The following is a 23,703-nucleotide window of genomic DNA, read 5'->3' as shown; positions in this document are numbered from 1 at the left end:
AGAACACCTCCAGGATTGTAACATTAGATCTCACTGGGTGAGAAAACAAAACAGTCTTATAAAGATCTTGTTTGTCTCTAAACTTGTAAAAACACTTTACTAGTCTTATCAAAATGAAAACTGCACTATTATACAAGATTTATAGAATGTCTGCTTTTGAATACTCTTCCTTATAAACTGTTACCACTAAGGTAGAAAAAAAAAAAAGTCTCTGGCTATCCACCTGTTAAAAATAGTATCATTTCTATCTAGCCACAAATAAACGCCTGTATCATGTATCATTAATATGCAGAGTCCCAAATGTGCTGCCTGAATTTAAATTCATTTCTGCAAACACAACTGTACCCTTCTACAGAGTGAGAAATGAAGCAAGTGGCTATTTCAGAATTTTGGGTGACTTATTTTCTCCTTATTGTAAAAAGCATGGCATCAAAGCCAAAGGTTGGGAATGAATCTAAATGAAAAGTGTTGTATAGTTAAGACTTCCAATAATACGTTTACTTTTAATCCTAACCTTTACTAAAGTACAGGGGGAAAATATTTCCTCCACTTGTCAATGTGCTGCTTTGAAATACATATGAAAGAGAAAAGAGGGTAGGAAACACTGCTTTTCCTTATACCACCAAAAAGGTGCCACATACAACATAAGAATATCTTCCTTGATCATAAGCTAACATTCTTCCAGTTCTTTTGGATGAAAACAAACAAAAATTTAAAAGAAAGCTGATCATTCCAAATAATGCCAGAAAATGATGTTGCTCTGAAACCATATATCTAGTCAATAATTACTAAATAAAACTGTAACTTCTAAAAGAATAGCAGTTTTTAATAAAAGATGCATTTTTATATATCTGGGACATTACATTCTATATTTAGTTCTGACCACTTCCTTGAAAATGCTGTTATGAATATGTAACCCACTAACGCATGATATCATTTTTCTACCTACCAAAGTGGCTTTTACTTTTTTACTTGCCATACGTCAAAATCTGCAAGCAATTCTAAAGACTAAATTCTATTTTCTTTTTTTTTTTAAGATTTCATTTATTTATTTATTTGAGAGAGAGAAAGAGCATGAGAAGGGGGAGCTGCAGAGGAAGAGTGAGGGAGAAGCAGGCTCCCACTGAGCAAGAAGCCTGATGCGGGGCTTGATCCCAGGACCCTGGGATCATGACCTGAGTCGAAGGCAGACACTTAACCAGCTGAGCACCCCGGTGCCCCTAAATTCTATTTCGATTATACACAATCAAATGAAGTAGCTTTCCATAAAAATAAGCTCACGAGGAATACAAAAACACTCTTCTCTTTCCATCAAATTTCCAAATGTAAAAGTTTTTCTGAGTATTTTTTAATTATGAAAATTTCTGAAACAAAATCTCAATAAAGTTCTCAAAAATCAAAGCTAAGGATTTTCCTTCAGTTACCACTTTATGTTTTGCCCATCACTGTATTTTCTCTCTCTCCTCTTCTTTCAGTGCACCTTAACAATTTGTGTCTATGGATACCTCTTCTTAATAACATGAGCAAAAATTCCACAACATATACTTTGTTTCCATATTTTGAATGTGAAAGAAAAAAGGTAGATGGATTTTTTTCTTCAGGAAAACTTAGAACTATGCTTAAATATTGAGTTTCCTTTAAACACAACAATCATATTTAACAGCTATTTACCTGACAGAGCCAAAAACATTCAGCTCTCTATTTCTATAGGTAATTGTTAAATTGACCATTTTGTTTTAAATCACTCAAAAGCCAACCTTCAAATTTTTTGAAACATAATGAGGTGAAGGCTTCATGAATCCCAGTGTTCAAGTCAGAACAAACCCAAATGGCAAACTCAGTCCTTTTGCTTCATAATTTTAACCACATATGAGAAAGTTCCACACCTTTTAATTACATATGACTAGATCCACTATATTTTTGTATGAAAGTTTCAGAAATGATAAAAAAGACGGCAACTTTTCCCTCAGCAACCACTTAAGAGCCAGCCCGGCTAACAAAAAACACTCCATGCCTAAGGGTAACTACACGAAGTTGCCTGTCTTCCTTCTCTCAGACACTGCCAACATCCTAAAACAACAACAGCACAGGCAGGACACAACAACGCTGGGGGAACGTCTGCTGAGAGCATCACCTCGAAGTGATCACGCAGCACTGAAAGGGTGGTATGTTGCCAAGAAGGATAGTTCTTCGCCACATAGATGGTGCAATGTGAAGGTTTCTGAGGTGGCTGCTTGTCAGTCTTCTACAGGGCAAAAGAAAGGGAAAAAACATTTGATCACTCTTGTATACACCAAAAATGAAAGATCCCTCTCTCGGTATATACCACTATTGACTTTAACATTAAGAAGCATACACATCCTCCAAAACGGCATTAGCAGTAAAGAGAGCCAGACACATTTGAATGATAGTGGTCTTAATTTTCATTACTAGTAAATGTTACCTGACTAATCACTTTAAAACAACAACCTTTAAAAAAAAAAAAAATGCCTTCACCTTCCCCTTAGCTGGCATCATATAGTTCTTGAGTCGCAATCTAAGGTCATGTGCTACTTCCATGAGATACTGTGAGGAACGTATCAAGGCTTCATCCACGGGACCTGCCAGAGGCCATGAAGCACTCATAATGGAGTCAGGCTTTAAGGAGAAAAAAAAAAAAGTTCAGTGGGATTAAAGCCACACAACTATTTTATGGTTCTTTTTTTTTTTTTCTTCTTATGTTAATCCCCATACATGACATCATTAGTTTTAGATGAAGTGTTCCATGATTCACTGTTTGTGCATAACACCCAGTGCTCCATGCAGAATGTGCCCTCCTCAATACTCACCACCAGGCTAACCCATCCTCCCACCCTGTTTTATGGTTCTTGATTACAGTTCCATACCAAGACTACCATCTGTAATTGCGCGCTCGGAGTTCAAACCTGACTACCCATAACACACTTCCACAGCCCCTGATCTAATGTTCCCTAGAATTCAAGCTGTGAAGTCTGACTCTACATTCTTAATGAGCATCCATTTGTACAAGTGCATTAATACCCACACACATATGCTCACTTTCAAAGAAAATTATGTAATGCTAATTTGCCTAAATTTAATCATTATTACATAAATTTATACACTCTCAGTTTTTATCCTATTAATACATACAGTATTAAAAGTATAGCTATTTGGTATATGCATCACGAGCACACTTTTACACTGTTCATGCATTAAAAAATACAAAAGAGCCTGACTAATAAAGATGAAAAGAAATCATTAAACCAGCCAATCTGTTTATCTACAAGCCTAGGAGAAATAATTGCATTTATCCTCACAGTAAGGAGACTAATACAATATCCCTGAATATGCAGCCCTACATATGCCAGAAATTTTATATAAAATAAAAATATTTATGCAAATATACACTTCCATCTTTGTTTATAAGCTGCTCATAACAGTCGTTTATATCATTCTCAATATTTTCACCTTTTTAACAGTTGGAAAAACAGTATTAGTTATACATGTATTCAAATTAAACGTATTTTTTAAATATATTCAAATGTACTTTAACATTTCCTAACAAGAATTATGAACTAAACAAAATGCAGTCACATGTTTTTAAAATACATCCACTGTGTGTATATAAATAAAGGCACACACACGATGTATCTGTCTAAAGAGGAGGTAGCTTCAGTTTAACCTGTTGTAATAATTACAAGATGATGAATCCAACATTATTCCTGAAATATTTTTTTCAGTCTTTTCTTCTTAAGTAACATTATTACTGTATTTATTTAATAAGGCCAAATCAAAACAGCCCACAACATCTTAACCACATACAGGTACCTTTCCCAGCAGTGTCCAGATGTGCTCACACAAATGTGGACAGAACGGAGCCAAGAGAAGTGTCTGAACTTCAATAAAGCGGAACACAAGGTCTCTGTGCATCCCTTCTATGGCCAATTCACGGTATTTATCTTTCGCAGCCTGTAAGATGTGAAATTATTTGCCATTTTTCTCCCCATACTTCTTTAAAATAAAATTAAAAGAAAAAAAATCCAGTGCCTCTATTTTAATGCATTTTTAAGCTTTTAGTCTTTCAAAAATTCCATAATGAATTCTCATAAAGGTTTTACTTCATTTTTTTTAAGTGATCTCTACACCCAATGTGGGGCTCGAACCCACAACCTCGAGATCAAGTGTCAAAAGCTCTACCGACTGAGCCAGCCAAGTGCCCTGGTTTTACATTTTTAACAACTTGCAATTAAATGTTCATCAATCCTTGTCAAAGGATATTATGGTTTTGTATTAATGATTCTCAAGAAAAATTTTTTAAAAAGACATTTTGTAACAGACATAGAAGTTGCATGTGTATTAAGGGCTGATGATACTCTGAACAGCCTATAAGAAAGATATTATCAAAAAGGCTATAAATAGGACACATTGCTATGTTCAGCACTTATCCTTATTTAACCACATCTATGAAAACCAAGTTACATAAATCCCAATGTGATATTTTACAAAACTGATTGAGGAAACCTACATTTTTAAGCCCTTGAACTGCCAAACTTAAGGAAACACTGACACCTTGTGGAAAACATCAGAAAATGCTTGATTTCAAACTAAAGGCAATTAGTTACAATTTTGCCGTTGTTTTACCAATTTAAAAATGTTCTCCCAGGGGCACCTGGTGGCTCAGTCCGTTAAGTGTCTACCTTCAGCTCAGGTCATCATGATCCAGGGATCCTTGAATCGAGCCCCATGTCTGGCTCCCTGCTCAGGCGGGGAGCCTGCTTCTCCCTCCCCCTCTGCCTGCTGCTCCCCCTGCTTGTGCTCTCTCTCTGTCAAATGAATGGATAAAATCTTTGAAAAATAAAAAATAAAAATGTTCTCCTGGAAAATGTGGCTGATTTGTAGATTTAACCTCTTTATTAACTCATAGCTCAATTAGAAACAGAAATACTTAAATAAACACAGTAGAGGATCAAAGAAAATTATTTAAAACCACAATCCACTGAAGAATTTAAAAATTGCTTGGCAATATTTTCAGTCTCCACTTTAGATTATAGCAGGAAGGAAAAAGGGTGAAATACATCATATCCACACTAACATATTTTATAACTACTAAAAGAATAGCCTACCTGAAACTCAAAAAACCCTGTTTTCAAAGCTTCTTTAAACATCATCTTTTCATAATTTTGATCTGTTTTTATAATTCCTGCATTCATCTCACTATAGAATAGGGAAAAAAAGATAACTGAGTTTAAATGCAAGTACACAAAGATATAAAAAACTGCCCCATATACTAGTGAACAGTAAAACAGGAACAACGCCTGAAACATTTAAGACCACTCAACCACAAAACCACTTAACTGTAACACAGTTAACGATGTCCTTGTCTAAAAGTTTCTGGATGGAAACTTTATTAGGAAGCCCAAAATGCTAGCTTAACAAAGGTGGTCAGGTTTACTTGCTGCATTTTAAACAAGTGACATTGGATATTAAAAAAAATTTTCTCATGCTACCAAAGGCCTTTCATAATTTAGCCTAATCTGGCCCCAATGTGTCTGATCTCCTACTCTACCCTCCATATACTGTACCTCAAATAAATATCACTCTTTCCATGGCTTTCTCCTCTCCCTGTAAAAATCCATTTATTTTTCAAGAAACCCAGAATGCACATGCCATCTCCTGTAAATTCCCTCTATCCCGATAACTATACTTGTAATGGGTTTGATAAGTGTTTTCTTCTCCTGCTAAACTAGAGTGAAGGATCAAGTCCCATTCACCTTTGTAATGGGAATCAGTTCTTAAGATGGCTCCTGATACAAAGATGATGATAAATGTTTTTTAAAAGAAAAAAATTGACATTTCTCTTTTTCTTAGAATCTACTTTTCATTTAACCATGCTGCCCTTCTCTAATGCAAGACAGCATGGTAAAATGGTTATGAGAAAGAAGCAAATTCATAACCCCCAACTGAAATCACTAGCTTTGAAGCATTTAATAAAATACTTAATTTTTCTAAGCTTCAATTTCTTTAACTATAAAATAGAGCAAATAATATCTTTATCATATAAGCTGTGAAGCTAAAATCAGATAATGGATGCAAAGCACTTAGCAGAGTACCTAGAACAAGTAAGCTTGCAATGAATAGTAGCTATTATTAACATCTAATTTATTTTAGGAGGGAAAAAAAAAACTTAAAAGTGCAGGAGGACTAGGCAACTCTAAAGTACCACGGGCTGGAGTCGACAGATTACCTGGCAAAAACTCTATCATTGAAGGTGCTGGCAGGCCCACTTCTCAGACTGTCCCAGTTGGCCACCATTTCTTTCACCCACTCCAACCAGGTGTACAGACGGAGAATGCCTGCATCGGCCATGGCTTCCACAAAGTTAGCATCTTCAACGGTGTCACCGGCATCAGCCAGAGCCAAACGCATTCCTGGAGGAGGAGGACGACAATGAAGAAGAAGAAGAAGAGGAAGAAGAAATGTGGTTAATGACTATCAACGATGGGTATACTTTGCAGTTGGGTATACTGCAAAACCTACATCGAAATTAAGAAATAGCAGATGCTTTAAACGACCGCCATGGATCAACAACAAAAATAAGAGCCACCAAAAGTAGGATCCACAATGTTGTTCAAATATGTGAATCACCTGTATTGATTTGCATACATTTAGCATCAATACATATTTCTTCCCAGGCACATTGGTTGAGTTAATGAGGTAAAGTGGTCTTGAATGAAGGAGAGGAAGAAAATGATAAACTGGAAATACAGACCCCTATCAACATCTCAGCCTCATTTGGAGGCAGCAAAATATTATATTTTAATGCATGAGAGAACACACTGGTGCCTTACATATACAAAAATACATTTAATTTCTTCTTTCTAAAAGCAGATGCTCCTAAGTTTTCTAACAAAATTTTACTTTTCAACCAAAATCTTCCATTCTAAAATATTGAAAAAAACATTAAAAAGACCCTGATTAAATTACAAGACATCCTTCCAATGGAACACTGTATTGCTGCAAAAGTGTGGAAAACTCTTTATGTATCAATATGGAGTGATCTCAAATATGAAGTGGTAAGTGAAAAAGGAAAAGTTCAGAAGAGTATGTATTGTTTACCATTTGTGCCTAAAAGGGGGGAGATGAGAACATGTAACATTAAGTTATGGATGCATTAAATATGCTTTCCAATATACAAGAAGCTCAAAACATTTTTTATTTGAAATAATTTTATGCTCAAAGAAAAGGTGCAAAGACAGCAAGAGAATAGACATAAACCATTTAATGGGCTTCCCTAATGTTAACAACTTACATAACCATGGTTTCAAAACCAGAAGCTAACATTAGTACAACTATAGACCTTATTCAAATTTCACCGGTTTTTCTAATATCCTATTTCTGTTGCAGGAGCCAATCCAGAAAACTACATTGCATTTAATCATTTTATCTTCTTGGTCTCCTCAAATCTGTGACAGTTCCTCAGTCTTTGTCTTTCATGACCTTGACATTTTTGATGAGTACTAGTCAGTTATTTAATAGAATTTCTCCAAACTTGGTTTGTCTGATTTTCCTCATGATTAGACTGAGCTTATGAACCTCTGGCAAGAATATCCCAAAAGTGATGCTGTATGTCTTCTCAGGGCATCACTACCAGGGAGGTACATGATATTGATGCGACTTAATTACTGGTGTTGCAAGCTTTCATCACTGAGGTAGTGTCTGTCAAGTTTTCTCGACTATAAACTGTTTTTCTTTTTGTGATTAAAAAAATATCTTGGCAGAAATACTCTGAGAATATACAAACATCTTGTTTCTTCCAGAAACGTACACCCATTGATTTTGGCAACCATTGGCAGATCTTGCCTATAATAATTATTACTGTAATTTTTGCCTAATGGTGATTTTGTATTTCACTCAGTCTTTATACATTTATTAATATGAACTCTTCGGAAAGGAAGAGCTGCCCCTACTCCCCCACTTACTCATTTATTCAACTATTATTTAGATCCATATGGACTCACAAATATTCAACCTATTCACTGGGTTACAATCCAACACTATCAATTTATTTCTTAAATTGTTCTAGCTTGGATAATTGAGAGCTCCTTCCAGTTGGCTCCCGTACCTTTTTTTTTTTTCACTTTAATCACCCAGTGCTCATCACAATAAGCATATTCCTTAATCCACATCATCGTATTTTGCCCATCTCCCCACCCCCCTCCCCGCTGGTAACCATCAGTTTGTTCTCTATCGTTAAGAGTCTCTTATGGGGACACCTGAGTGGCTCAGTCAGTTAAGCATCTGCCTTCAGCTCAGGTCATGATCTCAGGGTCCTGGGACTGAGTCCCACATCAGGCTCTTTGCTCAGTGGGGAGTCTGCTTCTTCCTCTGCCCCTCCCCCTGCTCGTGCTCTAACAAATAAATAAATAAAATATTTGGGGCGCCTGGGTGGCTCAGTCGTTAAGCGTCTGCCTTCTGCTCAGGTCATGATCCCAGAGTCCTGGGATCAAGCCCCGCATCAGGCTCTCTGCTCAGCGGGAAGCCTGCTTCTCCCTCTCCCTCTGCTGCTCCCCCTGCTTGTGTTCTCTCTCTCGCTGTCAAATAAATAAATAAAATCTTAAAAAAAAAAAAAAGTCTCTTATGGCTTCTTTCCCTCTCTCTCTCCCTTTTTCCATCACCTCCTCCCCACCATATATTCATGTTTTGTTTTTTAAATTCCACATGAATGAAATCATATGGTATTTGTCTTTCTCCGACTTACTTCACTTCATATTATACTCTCTAGCTCCATCCATGTGGTTGCAAATGGCAAGATTTCATTCTTTTTATGGCTGAATAATATTCCAGTGTGCATGAGTGTGTGTGTGTGTGTGTATACATACCACATCTTCTTTATCTATTCATCAATCGATGGACACTTGGACTGTTACCATATCTTGACTATTATAAACAATGCTGCTATAAACATAGGGGTGCATGTATCTCTTTGAATTTAGTGTTTTTGTGTTTTTTGGGTAAAAGCCCAGTAATGCAATTACTGGATCATAAGGTAGTTCAATTTTTAACTTGTTGAGGAACCTCCATAGTATTTTCCACAGTGGCTGCACCACTTTCCATTCCCACCAACAGGGCACAAGCCTTCCTTTTTCTCCACATCCTCACCAACACCTGTTGTTCCTTGCGTTGTTGATTTTAGCCATTTCTTTGGGTAGCAGAGATATTCTAAAAATATTTGTTCTTCCATGGCTCAGTCGTTAAGCATCTGCCTTCGGCTCAGGTCATGATCCCAGGGTCCTGGGATCAAGCCCCGCATCGGGCTTCCTACTCTGCAGGAAGCCTGCTTCTCCCTCTTCCACTCCCCCTGCTTGTGTTCCCTCTCTCGCTGTGTCTCTGTCAAATAAATAAATAAAATTAAAAAAAAAAATTTGTTCTTCCAATCCATGAGCATGGAATATCTTTCCATTTCCTTCTGAGATCTTCAATTTCCTTCATCAGTGTTTTATAGTTTTCAGAGTACAGGTCTTCCACCTCTTTGGTTAGGTTTATTCCTAGGTTTCTTATTATTTTGGGTGCAATTGTAAATGAGATTGTTTTCTTAACTTCTCTTCCTGCTGGTTCATTACTGGTATATAGAAACACAACAGACTTCTGTAGATATATTTTGTATTCTGAGACTACTTAATTCGTGTATCAGTTCTAGCAGTTTTTTGGTGGAGTCTTTCAGGTTGTCTATATACAGTACCATATCATCTGCAAGTTGTCTGACTGCTGTGGATAGGACTTCCAGTACTACATTGAATAAAAGTGGTGAGAGTGGACATCCTTGTATTGATTCTGACCTTATGGGGAAAGGCTCTCGGCTTTTCACCATTAAGGATGATGTTAGCTGTGGATTTTTCATTTAAGGCCTTTATTATGTTGAGGTATGTTCCCTCTAAACCTACTTTGTTTAAGGTTTTTATCATGAATGGATGTTGTACTTTGTCAGATGCTTTTTCTGCATCTACTGAAACAATCATATGGTTATCCTTTCTCTTACTGATATGATGTATCATGTTGATTGATTTGTGAATACTGAACCACCCGTGCAACCCAGGAATAAATCCCACTTGATCATGGTGAATGTTTTTTTTTTTTTTAATATATTGTTGGAGTCAGTTTGCTAATATTTTGTTGAGGATTTCTGCATCTCTATTTATCAGAGATACTGGCCTTTCTTGTTCTTTTTGTGGTGTCTTTATCTGGTTTTGGTATCAGGCTAATGTTGGCCTTATAGAATAAATTTGGAAGATCTTCTGCCTTTTCTATTTTTCAGAATAGTATGGGAAGAGGGGCACCTGGGTGGCTCAGTTAAGTGGCTGCCTTCAGCTCACGTCATAATCCCAAGGTCCTGGAATCGAGCCCCACATCGGGCTTCTTGCTCAGCAGGAAGCCTGCTTCTCCCTCTCCCACTCCCCCTGCTTGTGTTCCCTCTCTCACTGTCTCTCTCTCTGTCAAATAAATAAATAAAATCTTTTTAAAAAAAATAGTATAAGAAGAATAGGTATTAACTCTTCTTTAAATGTTTGGTGGGAGGGGTGCCTGGCTGGCTCAGTCGGTGGAGCATGCGCCTCTTGATCTCAGGATTGTGAGTTTGAGCTCCACATTCGGTATAGAGATCACTTACAAATAAAATCAATCAATCAATCAATCAATATTTGGTAGAATTCACCCATGAAGACATCTGGTCCTGGACTTATGTTTGTTGGGAGTTTTTTTATTACGGATTCAATTTCTTGACTGGTAATCAATCTATTCAAATTTTCTATTTCTTCCTGTTTCAGTTTTGGGAGGTTATACGTTTGTAGGAATTTATCCATTTCTTTTAGGTTGTATTTGTTGGCATAGAGTTTTTCATAATATTCTAATTTTTTGTGGTGTTTGTTGTTATTTCTCCTCTCTCATTTGCGATTTTATTTATTTGGGCCTTTTCTCTTTTTTTCTTGATGAGTCTGACTATAGGTTTATCAATTTTATTGATTTTTTTCAAATAACTAGCTCCTGGTTTCACTGATCTGTTCTATTGTTTTTTTAGTTTCTCTATCATTTATTTCTACTCTAATCTTTATTATTTCCTTCCTTTTGCTGGTTTTAAGGTTAGTTTGTTGTTCTTTTTCTGGCTCTTGACTATAAGGTCAAGTTGTTTATGTGAGATTTTTCTTGCTTCTTGAGGTAGGCCTATACTGCTATAAATTTTCCTCTTAGAACTGCTTTTGCTTTGTCCCAAAGGTTTTGAACCGTTGTTTTCATTTTCATTTGTTTCCATGTACTTTTTTATTTCTTCTTTTATTTCCTAGTTGACACACTCATTGTTTAGTAGCATGTTATTTAACCTCCATGTATCTGTGGTCTTTCCAGGTTTTATTCTTGCTTTTTTTTTTTTTTTAAAGATTTTATTTATTTATTTGAGAGAGAGAGAGAATGAGAGACAGAGAGCACAAGAGGGAAGAGGGTCAGAGGGAGAAGCAGACCCCGCGCTGAGCAGGGAGCCCAATGTGGGACTCGATCCCGGGACTCCAGGATCATGACCTGAGCCGAAGGCAGTCGCTTAACCAACTGAGCCACCCAGGCGCCCCAGGTTTTTTTCTTGTAATTGACTTCTAGCTTTGACTTCTGACTTTCATAGCATTGTGGTCAGAAAAGATGCATGGTATGACTTCGATCTTTTTAAATTTGTTGAGGCTTTTTTTGTGGCCTAATATGTGATCTATTCTGGAGAATGTTCCATGTGTACTTGAAAAGAATGTGTATTGTGCTGCTTTAGAACAGAATGTTCTGAATATATCTGTTAAATCCATCCATTCCAGTGTGTCATTCAAAGCCATTGTTTCCTTGTTGATTTTCTGTTTAGATGATCTGTCCATTGATGTAAGTGGGTGTGAAAGTCCCCTACTATTATAGCATTATTATCAATTAGTTCCTTTATGTTTGTTACTAGCTTTTTATGTATTTGGGTACATATTTACAATTCTCACATTTTCTTGTTGGACTGTCCCCTTTATTATTATATGGTATCCTTCTTTAACTCTTGTTATAGTCTTTGTTTTAAAATCTATTTTGTCCATATAAGAATTGCTACTCTGGCTTTCCTTTGACATCCATTTGCATGACATATGTTTCTCCATCCCCTCACTTTCAATCTGCAGGTGTCTTTAGGTCTAAAATGAGTCTCTTGTAAGAGCACCTGCCTGGCTCTGTTGGTGGAGCATGCAACTCTTGATCTCAGGGTTGTGAGTTCGAGCCCCATGTTGGGCGTCGAGATTATTTAAAAATACAAACGTTATTACGTTTGATGGAGCCACTGAGTTTCCTAAGTCTATTCTCTTTTTGCATAATTCTTTTCTCCTCTTTTGTTCAGTTTGATTACTTTCCATTACTCTGTTTTCTAGGTCATTAATTCATTCTTCTGCTTCTTCTAGCCTGCTGTTCATTCCATCAAGCATCTTTCTCATTTTGTCTATTGAGCCTTTTCCTCTGTTATGGTATTGCTTATCTCTGTGTTAACGGTCTCAGGGATGTCCTCCACTCTTTTCTCAAGTCCAGTGAGTATCCTTATGATCACTGCTTCAAATTCTCTATCAGGCATGTGACTTATATCTGTTTCACTTAGATCTCCAGCCATGGCTTTGTCCTATTCTTTCATTTGGAACAAATTTCTCTGTCTTCTCATTTTGTCTAAATCTCTGTGCCTATTTCTGTGTGTTAGGAAAGTCAGCTATATCTCCTGTTCTTGAGGGTGATGGCCTTATGAAGAAGATGTTCTGTAGTGCCCTACTGTATAGTAGCCCCTGTTCCCCAGGGCCTGGTGCTCCTAGGAGTGTCTCCAATGTGCTGCATGCGCCGTTTTGTCCTGGCCACTTTATCCTTCAGGCCAGTGGTCTGCAAAGGCTCTCTTTGCTTGTTGTGGGCAGTGTTTGGTCCCTGGCCTGAAAGTGGTGGCATTTTAAATAGGTGTGCTCTGATCTGCTTGTGAAATGAGATCTGTCGCTGCCAGAACCAAGGACACATCAAACTCTTAGGGTGAGAAACACAGTGTGGGCAGGGGTTTGAGCTGGTCTTTTGGGGAAGGGAGCCTGCCAGGCTGGCTTGACTGAGGCAAGCATGACTGGGAGTGGTAGTTTTACCAGAGCATGGAGGGGTGGGGCTTGGTGTAAGCAAGTTAGGTGGCAAGTGTCAGCACTGTGCTGCTTCCTGCAGGTGGCCCTATGCATATGCTAAGGGGTGGGGAAGGGAATCGGCACCTGCCAATTCCTTTGCTCCTGGAAGGGTTTCTCTGTGAACACTGCCTCTCTGTGACATGCAACTAACCGCCCCACTGTGTGCCCCAGGCACTCTTCAGATCACTTTCCATTCTCTATGTCTACACCATGTTTGCTAGCCTTCTCTCCAAGAGCAGCCCCAATGTGCTCTGAGCTCTCCCAGAGCCAAACACAGTGACCTTTAAAACTTCAGGCTTTAAGCTCCATTGGTTTCAAGAACTCATGAAATTTTGGCCCTCTCACTTTCCAAGCCAATTGCTATGGGGATTTGTTTTCCCTGTGCACTCCCCTGTGTACTAGTTTGTCTCTTGCCCTTCTCTGCAACTGTGCCTACCTACCTCCCCACCCCCTGTCAGTGGCCATGACCTGTTTCTCTCCCAAACCACATCTCTGCACTTCCTACCTTCTTCAGTATACCCTCTCCTCTGTCTTTAGTTGTGGAGTTTGTTCTGCTAGTCTTCAGACAGATTTCTGGGGTATTTAGGATGATTTGGTAATTATCTACTTGTATGCATGGGACGAGGCAAGCCTAGGGTCCTCCTCCTACTCTGCCACAATCTTCTGTCTTAAATAAATCTGTGTCCTTGCAAATGTCCTCATCCTTACTGAAACATTTCCTCATTCTCTGGCACCCTAAGATGCTTCATGCTTATCTTGTATTTTTCCTACTCCAGCCCACCAATCAATCACTTCTCCCAGGCACCCGAGTTCCATTTATTGGAGAATGGTATTTAGAAACCAAGATCTAAATGCCAGGTGTGTCCCTGCTACTAGCGTGTCACTGCTCATAAGCCCTCTCAGCAGATACGGCTAGGGAAATGTATGCACATATACTAACCTACCATATACGGCTACCTTTGGTTTTTTTTTTTACCTTTTTTTTTTTAATCCTCTGAGCCATGTCAGGATTGTTATTATCACCAACACAATAGTCATTTAATAGAAAAACTGAAAAGTCTGCAGCATTTCTTCTTGCTCCTTTCAGTGAGCGTTATTCTTTTCGGTCCCCCCGCCCCCTATGCTGGCCCCCGCCACAGTATTTCTTGTTATTTCTCATTACACCTTGTAACTAATTATTGTTACATAATATCTCTTTTTATTACTCTCAGTCTTTATTTTATTTTTTAGATTTTATTTATTTATCTGACAGAGAGAGCAAGAGAGCACAAGCAGGGGGAAAAGTAGAGGGAGAGGGAGAAGCAGGCTCCCCGCCAAGCAGGGAGCCCGATGCGGGGCTTGAACCCCCGACCCTGGGATCATGACCTGAGCCAAAGGCAGACGCTTAACCATCTGAGCCACCCAGGCACCCCTACATCTACGTTATTTTTATGTCATTCTGTCTGTATATAAAATTAAAACCATTGGAAATTGCCAATTCCAAACCAACAACACAGGGTACATTCTAGCATTCCCCCTTTATTATCTGTATCTTTTTTAATAGTGAGCTTTCATCCACAATAAATTTATTTGTTCAATCCCAGTCCACACATAAAATTAGTTTCAGAATTGCTAACCTACACCTCATGTAAGAAATAGTTTTACTAATTACAGTATTTGTGTGTAGTTCTTTTTGGCTTACAGCGTCCAGTCAAAACACTGTTTCTCAAAGTTAGTTAGGTTAGTTCTTTCCCAATCCCTTCAGCATGGCCTCAAACTGTGCTAAGCCAAGATCCGTGGAAAGACATGCCATGAGGACCAAAGCAATGAATGGTTCCTTCAGATCAGACAGTGCATTTCTTCCCTGGACAAAGTAATGATGAAATCAGTACTGAGGCCAAGGAGAAAATATTTCTTGAAAAAAACGAATAATCCCAGGTTCAAGTCACCTATATTTATATCAAGTATGAAGGAAATTGGAAAACCTTCATAGTCAACATCTCTACAAACCAACTCTTTAATCTTACAAGTAGTAAGAAATTAGAAACAAGCCAGGTAGCAATTACAATGAGTTTCTTTTTAAAAAAGACTCTAATAATCTTAGCTTGAATTTGTTCCTAAACAGATCACATCAGCAATTCTTACATTGTTTATACACAAAAGAAAATGTATTTTCAAGTACTGGAAAAAGCAAAGAAAAAAGCAGTAAAACTGAAACAATAATTTTAACTTGCCTTCTATAATCTGAAAAGAATCAGACCCTATATAATAGCAATAATACTCACCATCGGCTGAAAATTTGTCAATCGCTTGGGTCAAGGTGAGGAAGTTGCCTGTGGACTTCGACATCTGAAACAGAAAGTCAATGATCAGGCATTATTAAGAATATATATAAATAAAATAAACCAAATCAGCCAAATCAAAGTAAGTAAGTTAGCCACAATCAAATAAAGACAAAAAAAAAAAATTAGAGGGGGAAAGCAAAAGATATCTTGCACTAATTTTACAGAGGTGGAAACTGAAATCCAGTTAATACAGTGACTTATCTAGGTCACTCAGCTAGGCAGGGACGGAGCTAGGACAGGTCTCAAGTCTGATACTCAATGCACTACTCTTTCCAGTAGGCCATACTGCCCCCTAGAAATCGGTTTAGACATGCATAATGATTCCACAATATCTCTGGAACATTACAGCTGGTCATAAAGAAGAGCTTTGGAGCAATGAGAATCATTCAGAAATGAATGGACTAGCATATGACATCAGAGTTAGGGTTTTAGGGAACTTCGCTGGCTTCACAACAAGTGGTTGTTTCAAGTTGTGCTCTACCTAAGGACACCACATTTAAGGATGCACTGTGCACGGCCTCCCAATCTTTACTATTTAAGGATTTGCTGTCTTTGGGGCACCTGGGTGGCTCAGTCGGGTAAGGGTCTGCCTTCAGTTCAGGTCATGATCCCGGGGACCTGGGACCGAATCCCACATTGGGCTCCCTGCTCAGCAGGGAATCTGCTTCTCCTTCTCCCTCTGCCTCTCCCCCTGCATGTGCTCTCTTGCTCTCTCTCACTTGCTCTCCTGGTCTGTCTCTCAAATAAATAAAATCTTTAAAAAGAAAAGAATTTGTTGTCTTTATCAGAACTTTGCTGATACCAAAGAGAGGTGATAATCCAGTCTTCTACTACATGGCAATAAAGTATCTAGTTCTAATAAAATCAGTACAATGTATAGTACAACAACGTTGAGACCAAAGAAAATGCCACGTTATAACACAATTTATATTTATATACACACATACACATATATACAAACATGAAAATGTATATATATAGTGCCACTTTGCCTTACAAAGTAAAAAATGAGTTTGATAACCAAAAGTCCTTGTTGATCTAAAAAATCTATAAAAGAGCCCATGCTTCTAATCAAAGAGCTGTTTTTCAGTCTAATATAGAGATTTTTTTTTTAAAGATTTTTATTTATTTGACAGAGAGAGAGAACACAAGCAGGCAGAGCAGCAGGCAGAGAAAGAGGGAGAAGCAGGCTCCCCGCCAAGCAGGGAGCCCGATGTGGGGCTCGATCCCAGGACCCTGGGATCATGATCTGAGCCGAAGGCAGACGCCTAACCGACTGAGCCACCCAGGCACCCCCAATATGGAGATTATTTTAAATGCGGGCGCCTGGGTGGCTCAGTTGTTAAGCGTCTGCCTTCGGCTCAGGTCATGATCCCAGGGTCCTGGGATCGAGCCCCGCATCGGGCTCCCTGCTTGGCGGGGAGCCTGCTTCTCCCTCTCCCACTCCCTCTGCTTGTGTTCCCTCTCTCGCTGTGTCTCTCTCTGTCAAATAAATAAATAAAATCTTTAAAAAGAGAGATTATTTTAAATGAACTTTTTTATTCCTTTTCAATATTAGGGCACCAGTTAAAAATGATATTTAATTTTGCAATTCATACCATCTGCTATTTGTTTAAATCTATACCTATTTTCTGGGCACCTGGGTGGCTCAGTTGGTTAAGCGACTGCCTTCGACTCAGGTCATGATCCTGGAGTCCCTGGATTGAGTCCCGTATCGGGCTCCCTGATCGGCAGGGAGTCTGCTTCTCCCTCTGACCCTCCCCCCTCTCATGTGCTCTCTCTCATTCTCTCTCTCTCAAATAAATAAATAAAATCTTTAAAAAAAATAAAAATAAAATAAATCTACACCTATTTCCATTATGACAGATATTTATAGCAAAGAATACTCTTTTCCAATTAATATTCCATCAGTTGTAGCAAAATTCACTGATTGTAACAAAATCAACTTGCTACAAATATTATCACTAAGAAATAAATAACAAAGCAATTTTCAGTTTAGGTGAGGAAGGGTACCCTTTTCAAATGTGCACAAAAGCATCACAGGGTAAGCAAGGGCTTTGTCATGAGGTTTGAAAACATTGATTAATGAGATAAAGTCTTACATAGCCTATGAAAAATCCTATATATTAGTAGTTTTAACAATACCGGAAGCAGTAGTAGTATAGAGAGATATATAGTATACTGCCTGGGAAGAAGCATTAAATAACAGTTAAGAATCCTACAAATTCCAAAGCTCTATTATTTTAATTCAGTGGCTGACCACAGTATAGAACAAATCCCACCAAATTATTTTCTCAACTTAATGAGAAAGATATTCTAGGGTCACAATGCTAGGATTTTTATATTTCTTATCTCTCTCCCTCTCTCTCTCCTCCAGTCACAATTTGTGTCACCTTCTATCATTCTAAATACAAATGTTAAAATAGGTAAGTTTTCCCAGTCCCTCCCCTCAGTTAATACTATTTACTCCAATCACTCCCTAATTTATGCTGGTAGTCTTAAACATTTTAAATGGAAGATTAACACTGATTTTTATACTCTTCATTTCTTTAAAAAGTACAACTTCTGGGGAGACTAGGTGGCTCAGTTGGTTGGGCGACTGCCTTCAGCTCAGGTGACAATCCTGGAGTCCCAGGATCAAGTCCCGCATCGGGCTCCCTGCTCATCAGGGAGTCTGCTTCTCCCTCTGACTCTCCGCCATCTCATGCTCTCGCTCTCTCATTCTCTCTCAAATAAATAAATAAAATCTTAAAAAAAAAAAAAAGTACAACTTCCTACATCTGAAAAGTTTTCTGCAGAATTTTAAACTTTCTTACCTTCTCAGAGTTGAGGAGGAGATGTCCATTTGCTCTCACAGCAGCAGGCCATTTGTCACTTTATAGGTAAATGTTTAAAGACAAAACAAAACTTTAAGGTTCAAGTTTAAGCTTAAAAAGTTGAGGTAAATGCTGAAAGATTTGTAACAGTCTGCTAAGACAAATGTTCAAATGTATGGAGTGCTGCTCATAACAGGAAACAAATGAAAACAAGAAGTGTCCATTAGTAAAGGACTGGTTACATAGGCATACAATGAAATACTATGTAATTCATTCAGGCAGGGCTAGATGTGTGAATATAAATAGATCTTAGAAACATTACATGGGGGAAAAAAGTGTCTACAATGTGGCATCTTTGTATAATTTAAAAAAAAAAAAAAAAGCATGGGGCACCTGGCTGGCTCAGTCAGAAGAGCATGACTCTTGCTCTTGGGGTCGTGAGTTCGAGGCCCACCCTGGGGTAGAGATTACTTAAATAAATAATCTGATGCTGGTTTTTTCAGAAACATGTCATCTAGAAGAAATCATAAGAAAGCAGTGGCAGGGATTACCTATGGGAAGTAGAGTGATGTGGGGGCAAGGGTCAAAGTTCCCTTTTTACTTTTTTCTTTTATGACCTGTTCGAATTTTTGAACTATGTATGTACCACTCATTCATTCTAGCAATGAGATTATGCGAGGATAGTGGTTGGGAACAAGAGTCCTGAGCCAGACTGCATCCTTATTCTGCCATTGCTGGGTAACTCAGGGTGAATTATTTGAGTTCTCTATGCCTCAGTAAGGTTCCTTGTCTGTAAAACGAGGATATTATAGACCTTCCTCGAAAAGTTGTAATGAAAATTAAATGAGTTGTTGTGATTAGAACAGTGCCTGGTGTTACTGATCATTTTTTTTTTTTTTTAAAAGATTTTATTTATTTATTTGATAGAGTGAGAGAGCACAAGCAGGGGGAACAGTAGAGGGAGAGGGAGAAGCAGGCTCCCCGCCAAGCAGGGAGCCCGATGCAGGGCTCGATCCCAGGACCCTGGGATCATGACCTGAGCCGAAGGCAGACGCTTAACCATCTGAGCCACCCAGGCGCCCCTGGTGTTACTGATCATTATGACTTACAAGTACCTGATGTTATTACTTACCTATAATTTGTAAAGTCTAATACATGTCAAAAACTTGATGCAAAGGGATGAAGCCTCAACCATATTACCAACAAGTACTTCTGAGATATCCAATTTCTCCGAAAATACATTTTAAACAATAACAACAAAAGATCAGATAACAAGAACCACATCAGATTTATTTTATTCCTCTACTTTGAAATCTTCCTTTTACTCTTGAGAAAGAAAATGTAATCTCATTCTAAATACAGGAAGTCACATGAGATTGTTTTGGTGATAGGAAATGAAATTTGAACAGAGGGAGGGGTCTATTTTATAGGCTACTTGAGAGACTGGAAGGAAAGGCACAGAGACATATCTGGGTCAAGAGGGAAGATGATAGAAGGATTACTTTTGAGCACACAGGATTAAAAATGCTGCTTAGATTCAGACTCTAGTCAAAATACCACTACCAGGGACTCCTGGGTGGCTCAGTCAATTAGGTGTCCAACTCTTGGTTTTGGCTCAGGTCATGATCTTAGGCATCTCGTGGGATAGAACGCTGTGTCAGGCTCCATGCTGGATGTGGAGCCTGTTTAACATTCTTTCACGTCCTCTACCTCTGCCCCTCCCCTCCATGCTCTCTCAAAAAAAAAAAAAAAGAATACTGTTACCAACTAATGCTGTAACCTTGGGGCTCTGAGCTCTAAAGGGATGTTTCCTTCCAATTCTAATGTTCTAGGCTCTGTCTTAAATCACCTTTATTTCTGTACCTAAGAGGTCAGAGTCACAAAACAGGTGAAATAAAGTACTGAAAGGCTGTCAAGGTATGAAATGTGACGTGCTTTGGTGAGCCCAAAGTAAGTATGAGGATTTCTAGATGTAACAGATAGGAGAAGGTGTGCTTTCTGCTTCAGTATACATTTAACAGAAGAAAAAGAAGGCAACTGGCGAACCTAACTATACCCTGCATAGTAACTTCTACAGCCTTCTACAGCCTTTTTAGCACTCACCTTTGTTCTGGCCACATAGCCACATGATTATAAAGGTAATATGAAAGATGATTTGGAACAAGATCCTTGCCAGACACTCGAAGATCCACAGGATACCAGAACTCAAATTCCTGCTTTAACTGATCTAATTTTTCCTTTGGGATCTGAGTCTTAGGAAATGGAGCCTCCCTGAAGAAAACATAATCCCAAACCTCCTTGGTCATCTCTTGCGGTCTGTATTAAAAATAAAACAAACAACAACAAAATATATAGGTAATTTCTTTGAAAGAATTAATATTTTCATCTAATCATGAAGTAGGAATCTCTCTCTTAATATAGTTACACTAACAAATGATGACAATAGACTCAGATAAGAATGAAAAATGGTAACAACAGGAGAGGGACTATTTATTACTTTTTCTCAGTGTAGCAGCAAAAAAAATGAAAACATCGTAACAAAATTCTGCTAAATGAATTCTTATGAAAACTAAATAATAAAAAAAAGAACTTTCAGCATGTAAATCAAAAGATCATATCTCTTGCTAACAAACTATACTCCTTTGCCTCATCTATTTACCAACCTGATGCCCAGCGGAGACTCTGTCTGTCCACGCAAGTTCCCCCCCTGCAGCAGGTGTGCAACTGTGTAAAATGCCATGTAAATAGTGGAATCAGAGAGTGATTCAATCAGCCACTGCTCATCCCAGGGCAGACGAGTACCTGCAAGATAAAAAGAAAAAAATCAATGCATGAGGAACTCAAGAGACACTTCATCTAGAGAATCCACATTTTCAAAGCATATAGCATTTACAAAGCTCCTTATTTTAAGAAGGTCTTAAATGTGCTTGAATACTTAATAAAATAGACTGGTAAATAAAAATCCAAATGGCTAAAGCACTAGAAACTTTCTATTAAAAAAAAAATCCATAAAGTTATGTGGGTCATACTTCTACCACCAGGTAGATGGTAGGGCATCACCTCCTAGTTCCCTTCACCCTCTAACTGAAGCCTCTCACTTCCAATTCAGAAAAATAATACAAAAGAGGGAGAAAAGGTAAAAGTGCTAATTTGCCATGTAACTGGCAAAGTCTTTCAAACAGAAGAATTTGAAGTGTACATTACCTAAACCGTAAGTTCTCGAGCAAGCATGCTCTTGTAGCCAACCTAAGGTAGCTTCAAAATTCCTCCTGGTCTCCTCACAGAATCTGAAGAGAGTAAAAGATAAAGTGTCTTCCTTCACATTCAGTATCTTCCACATTTCTCATCTCCTCTCCCTTCCCTCATCACTTTTTCCCTTCTTACGTTTCCAGTCCCTTCAAGCACTGGGATGTCTGTTTTTTCCAGTTCTCTTCTCCATAATCCAAGTACCTTGGGAGTGAAAAGATTGATTAAAAAAAAAAATAAAAGTCAAAAGGATAAGTAAAGTAACTGAAGGAAATTTCTTTCTGTAAGAGAGACTAACCACTGATCACACAGGGCCACGACACATTCATCTGAAGATCTGGACATAACTTGCTTCTCTGGTTCCATGTAAATAAATGCATCTCCCTAAACAAAAGCAAAAATATACCAGATATTAAGTCAATCTCTATTCCTCAGGGATAATAAAAACAACTTAAAAAAATGTTGGGGCGCCTGGGTGGCTCAGATGGTTAAGTGTCTGCCTTCGGCTCAGGTCATGATCCCAGGGTCCTGGGATGGAGCCCCACATCGGGCTCCCTGCTTAGTGGGGGGCCTGCTTCTCCCCCTCCCTCTGCTTCTCCTTCTGCTCGTGTTCTCTCTCTATCTCTGTGTCTCGAATGAACAAATTAAAAAAATCTTAAAAAAAAAAAATGTTACACCACCCATAACCCAAACCCCACATGTTTGTTATGTCTTCCCTCTTCCCAGAAGTTATCTGCCTTTCTTTCTATACAACATTTGCTTTTGAAAAGGTGAGCATCTTTGTCAACAGATCATCTTTCCTATATTAGATTATTCCTTTTCAGTAGAATGTAAAAGATGTTCAATAGTTTCTAATTCTGTGGTCTGAAGGTCAGACTGCCTATGGAAGCCTTTTATCCTTGTTAGAATAAAAACATAAAAAATTATGAAATTAAATGCATGGAACCACTGCTTTTAAAAAAACAGATGCACAAAAATTAAACATGGAAAATATTGTTGCTAAATATTTATAGTGTCATGAAAAATGCCCCCTAGGGGTGCCTGGGTGGCTCAGTCGTTAAGCATCTGTCTTCAGCTCAGGTCGTGATCCCAGGGTCCTGGGATCGAGCCCTGCGTCGGGCTCCCTGCTCGGCGGAGAGCCTGCTTCTCCCTCTCCCACTCCCTCTCTCACTGTGTCTCTCTCTGTCAAATAAATAAAATCTTAAAAAAAAAAAAAAAAGCCCACTAGAAAACTAACCATGAATTTAATTATTTATCAACTATAAACATCTCTTAACATATTATGGTCCCAAACTTATCAGGCTATTTTTAAAAAATAAATCCAACATTGTTATTCATAAAATGATTCCTTTTTCTGTGTTTTTAATGTAATTCTTCAAACTGTTAAATAGCTAGGACTTTGGTTTAAAGATGGTAAATTAAAAACAGACATTTAACTCTACTGCCTCTCAAAATTTCAACAAAATGACAACAAAGAGGGTTTTTCTTTTTTCTGACAGCATGAACTTACAGAGACAAAACAATAGGACAAAAATAATATCAATCAAATTTTCGAAACTAAAAAACAGGATATTTAGCAGGCTGAAGAAAGCTAGCTGAATCCTAAACCAGCAGCAGAGAAGGTGAAAAGCCATCCAATTTGCATTACAGAACCTCCAAAAAACTCAACAATTTGTGGTACAAGATAGTTCTGGAAGCGGAGGCAACATGAGGCTGAAAGTAAGGGGACTAACTGAAGTTTTTCAAGAAGAGGTTAGAACCCCAGATACCCTAATCCCACACTATACAGATTTGCAACTGCCCCTCCCTATGCCAGCAGAACAATGAAGGTGTATTTTTTTGGAGAGGATGAGAGAATAACTCAACCAACTAAGTTGAGGTTATGGGTATCACAGTGGGAATAAATGAATTAACTGGAAAGTCAGCACACTGGGGATTGGTATTCCCCCTAGCAATCTTTTCAACTCCCAGAATGCTCAGTTAGCTTAGCTCTTTTAAGCCAGAAACTGGAAGACTCTTTTGGGAGGAATCTAACAAATTCAAGAAGCTCTAACTAATATCAAGGCTAACATAAAGGCTTCCCCAAGGGAACTCTCTTACACTGTTGGTGGGAATGCAAGTTGG

The 23,703-nt window shown here is 38.3% G+C and overlaps 1 protein-coding gene across 1 annotated transcript in view; it reads right to left on the bottom strand.

The window, feature by feature from the left end:
• The window catches only part of LARS1 (leucyl-tRNA synthetase 1), a 71,460-nt gene that overhangs the window by 12,704 nt on the left and 35,053 nt on the right, over positions 1–23,703 (bottom strand). The window contains exons 16-27 of the mRNA XM_006733178.3: positions 21,878–21,963; positions 21,718–21,783; positions 21,538–21,620; positions 20,997–21,135; positions 20,437–20,649; positions 18,334–18,391; positions 15,458–15,521; positions 6,245–6,428; positions 5,124–5,214; positions 3,829–3,969; positions 2,497–2,637; positions 2,135–2,245 (exon numbers count right to left, since the gene is read on the bottom strand). Of these exons, the coding sequence (XP_006733241.2) occupies positions 2,135–2,245; positions 2,497–2,637; positions 3,829–3,969; positions 5,124–5,214; positions 6,245–6,428; positions 15,458–15,521; positions 18,334–18,391; positions 20,437–20,649; positions 20,997–21,135; positions 21,538–21,620; positions 21,718–21,783; positions 21,878–21,963 (1,377 nt within the window). The remainder of the gene's footprint in view (positions 1–2,134; positions 2,246–2,496; positions 2,638–3,828; positions 3,970–5,123; positions 5,215–6,244; positions 6,429–15,457; positions 15,522–18,333; positions 18,392–20,436; positions 20,650–20,996; positions 21,136–21,537; positions 21,621–21,717; positions 21,784–21,877; positions 21,964–23,703) is intronic.

The sequence above is a fragment of the Leptonychotes weddellii genome, chromosome 7 (genome assembly GCF_054177405.1).
Source record: "Leptonychotes weddellii isolate Sample4059 chromosome 7, ASM5417740v2, whole genome shotgun sequence".
Taxonomy (NCBI): domain Eukaryota; kingdom Metazoa; phylum Chordata; class Mammalia; order Carnivora; family Phocidae; genus Leptonychotes; species Leptonychotes weddellii.
This window is presented reverse-complemented; position numbering and strand designations above follow the sequence as displayed.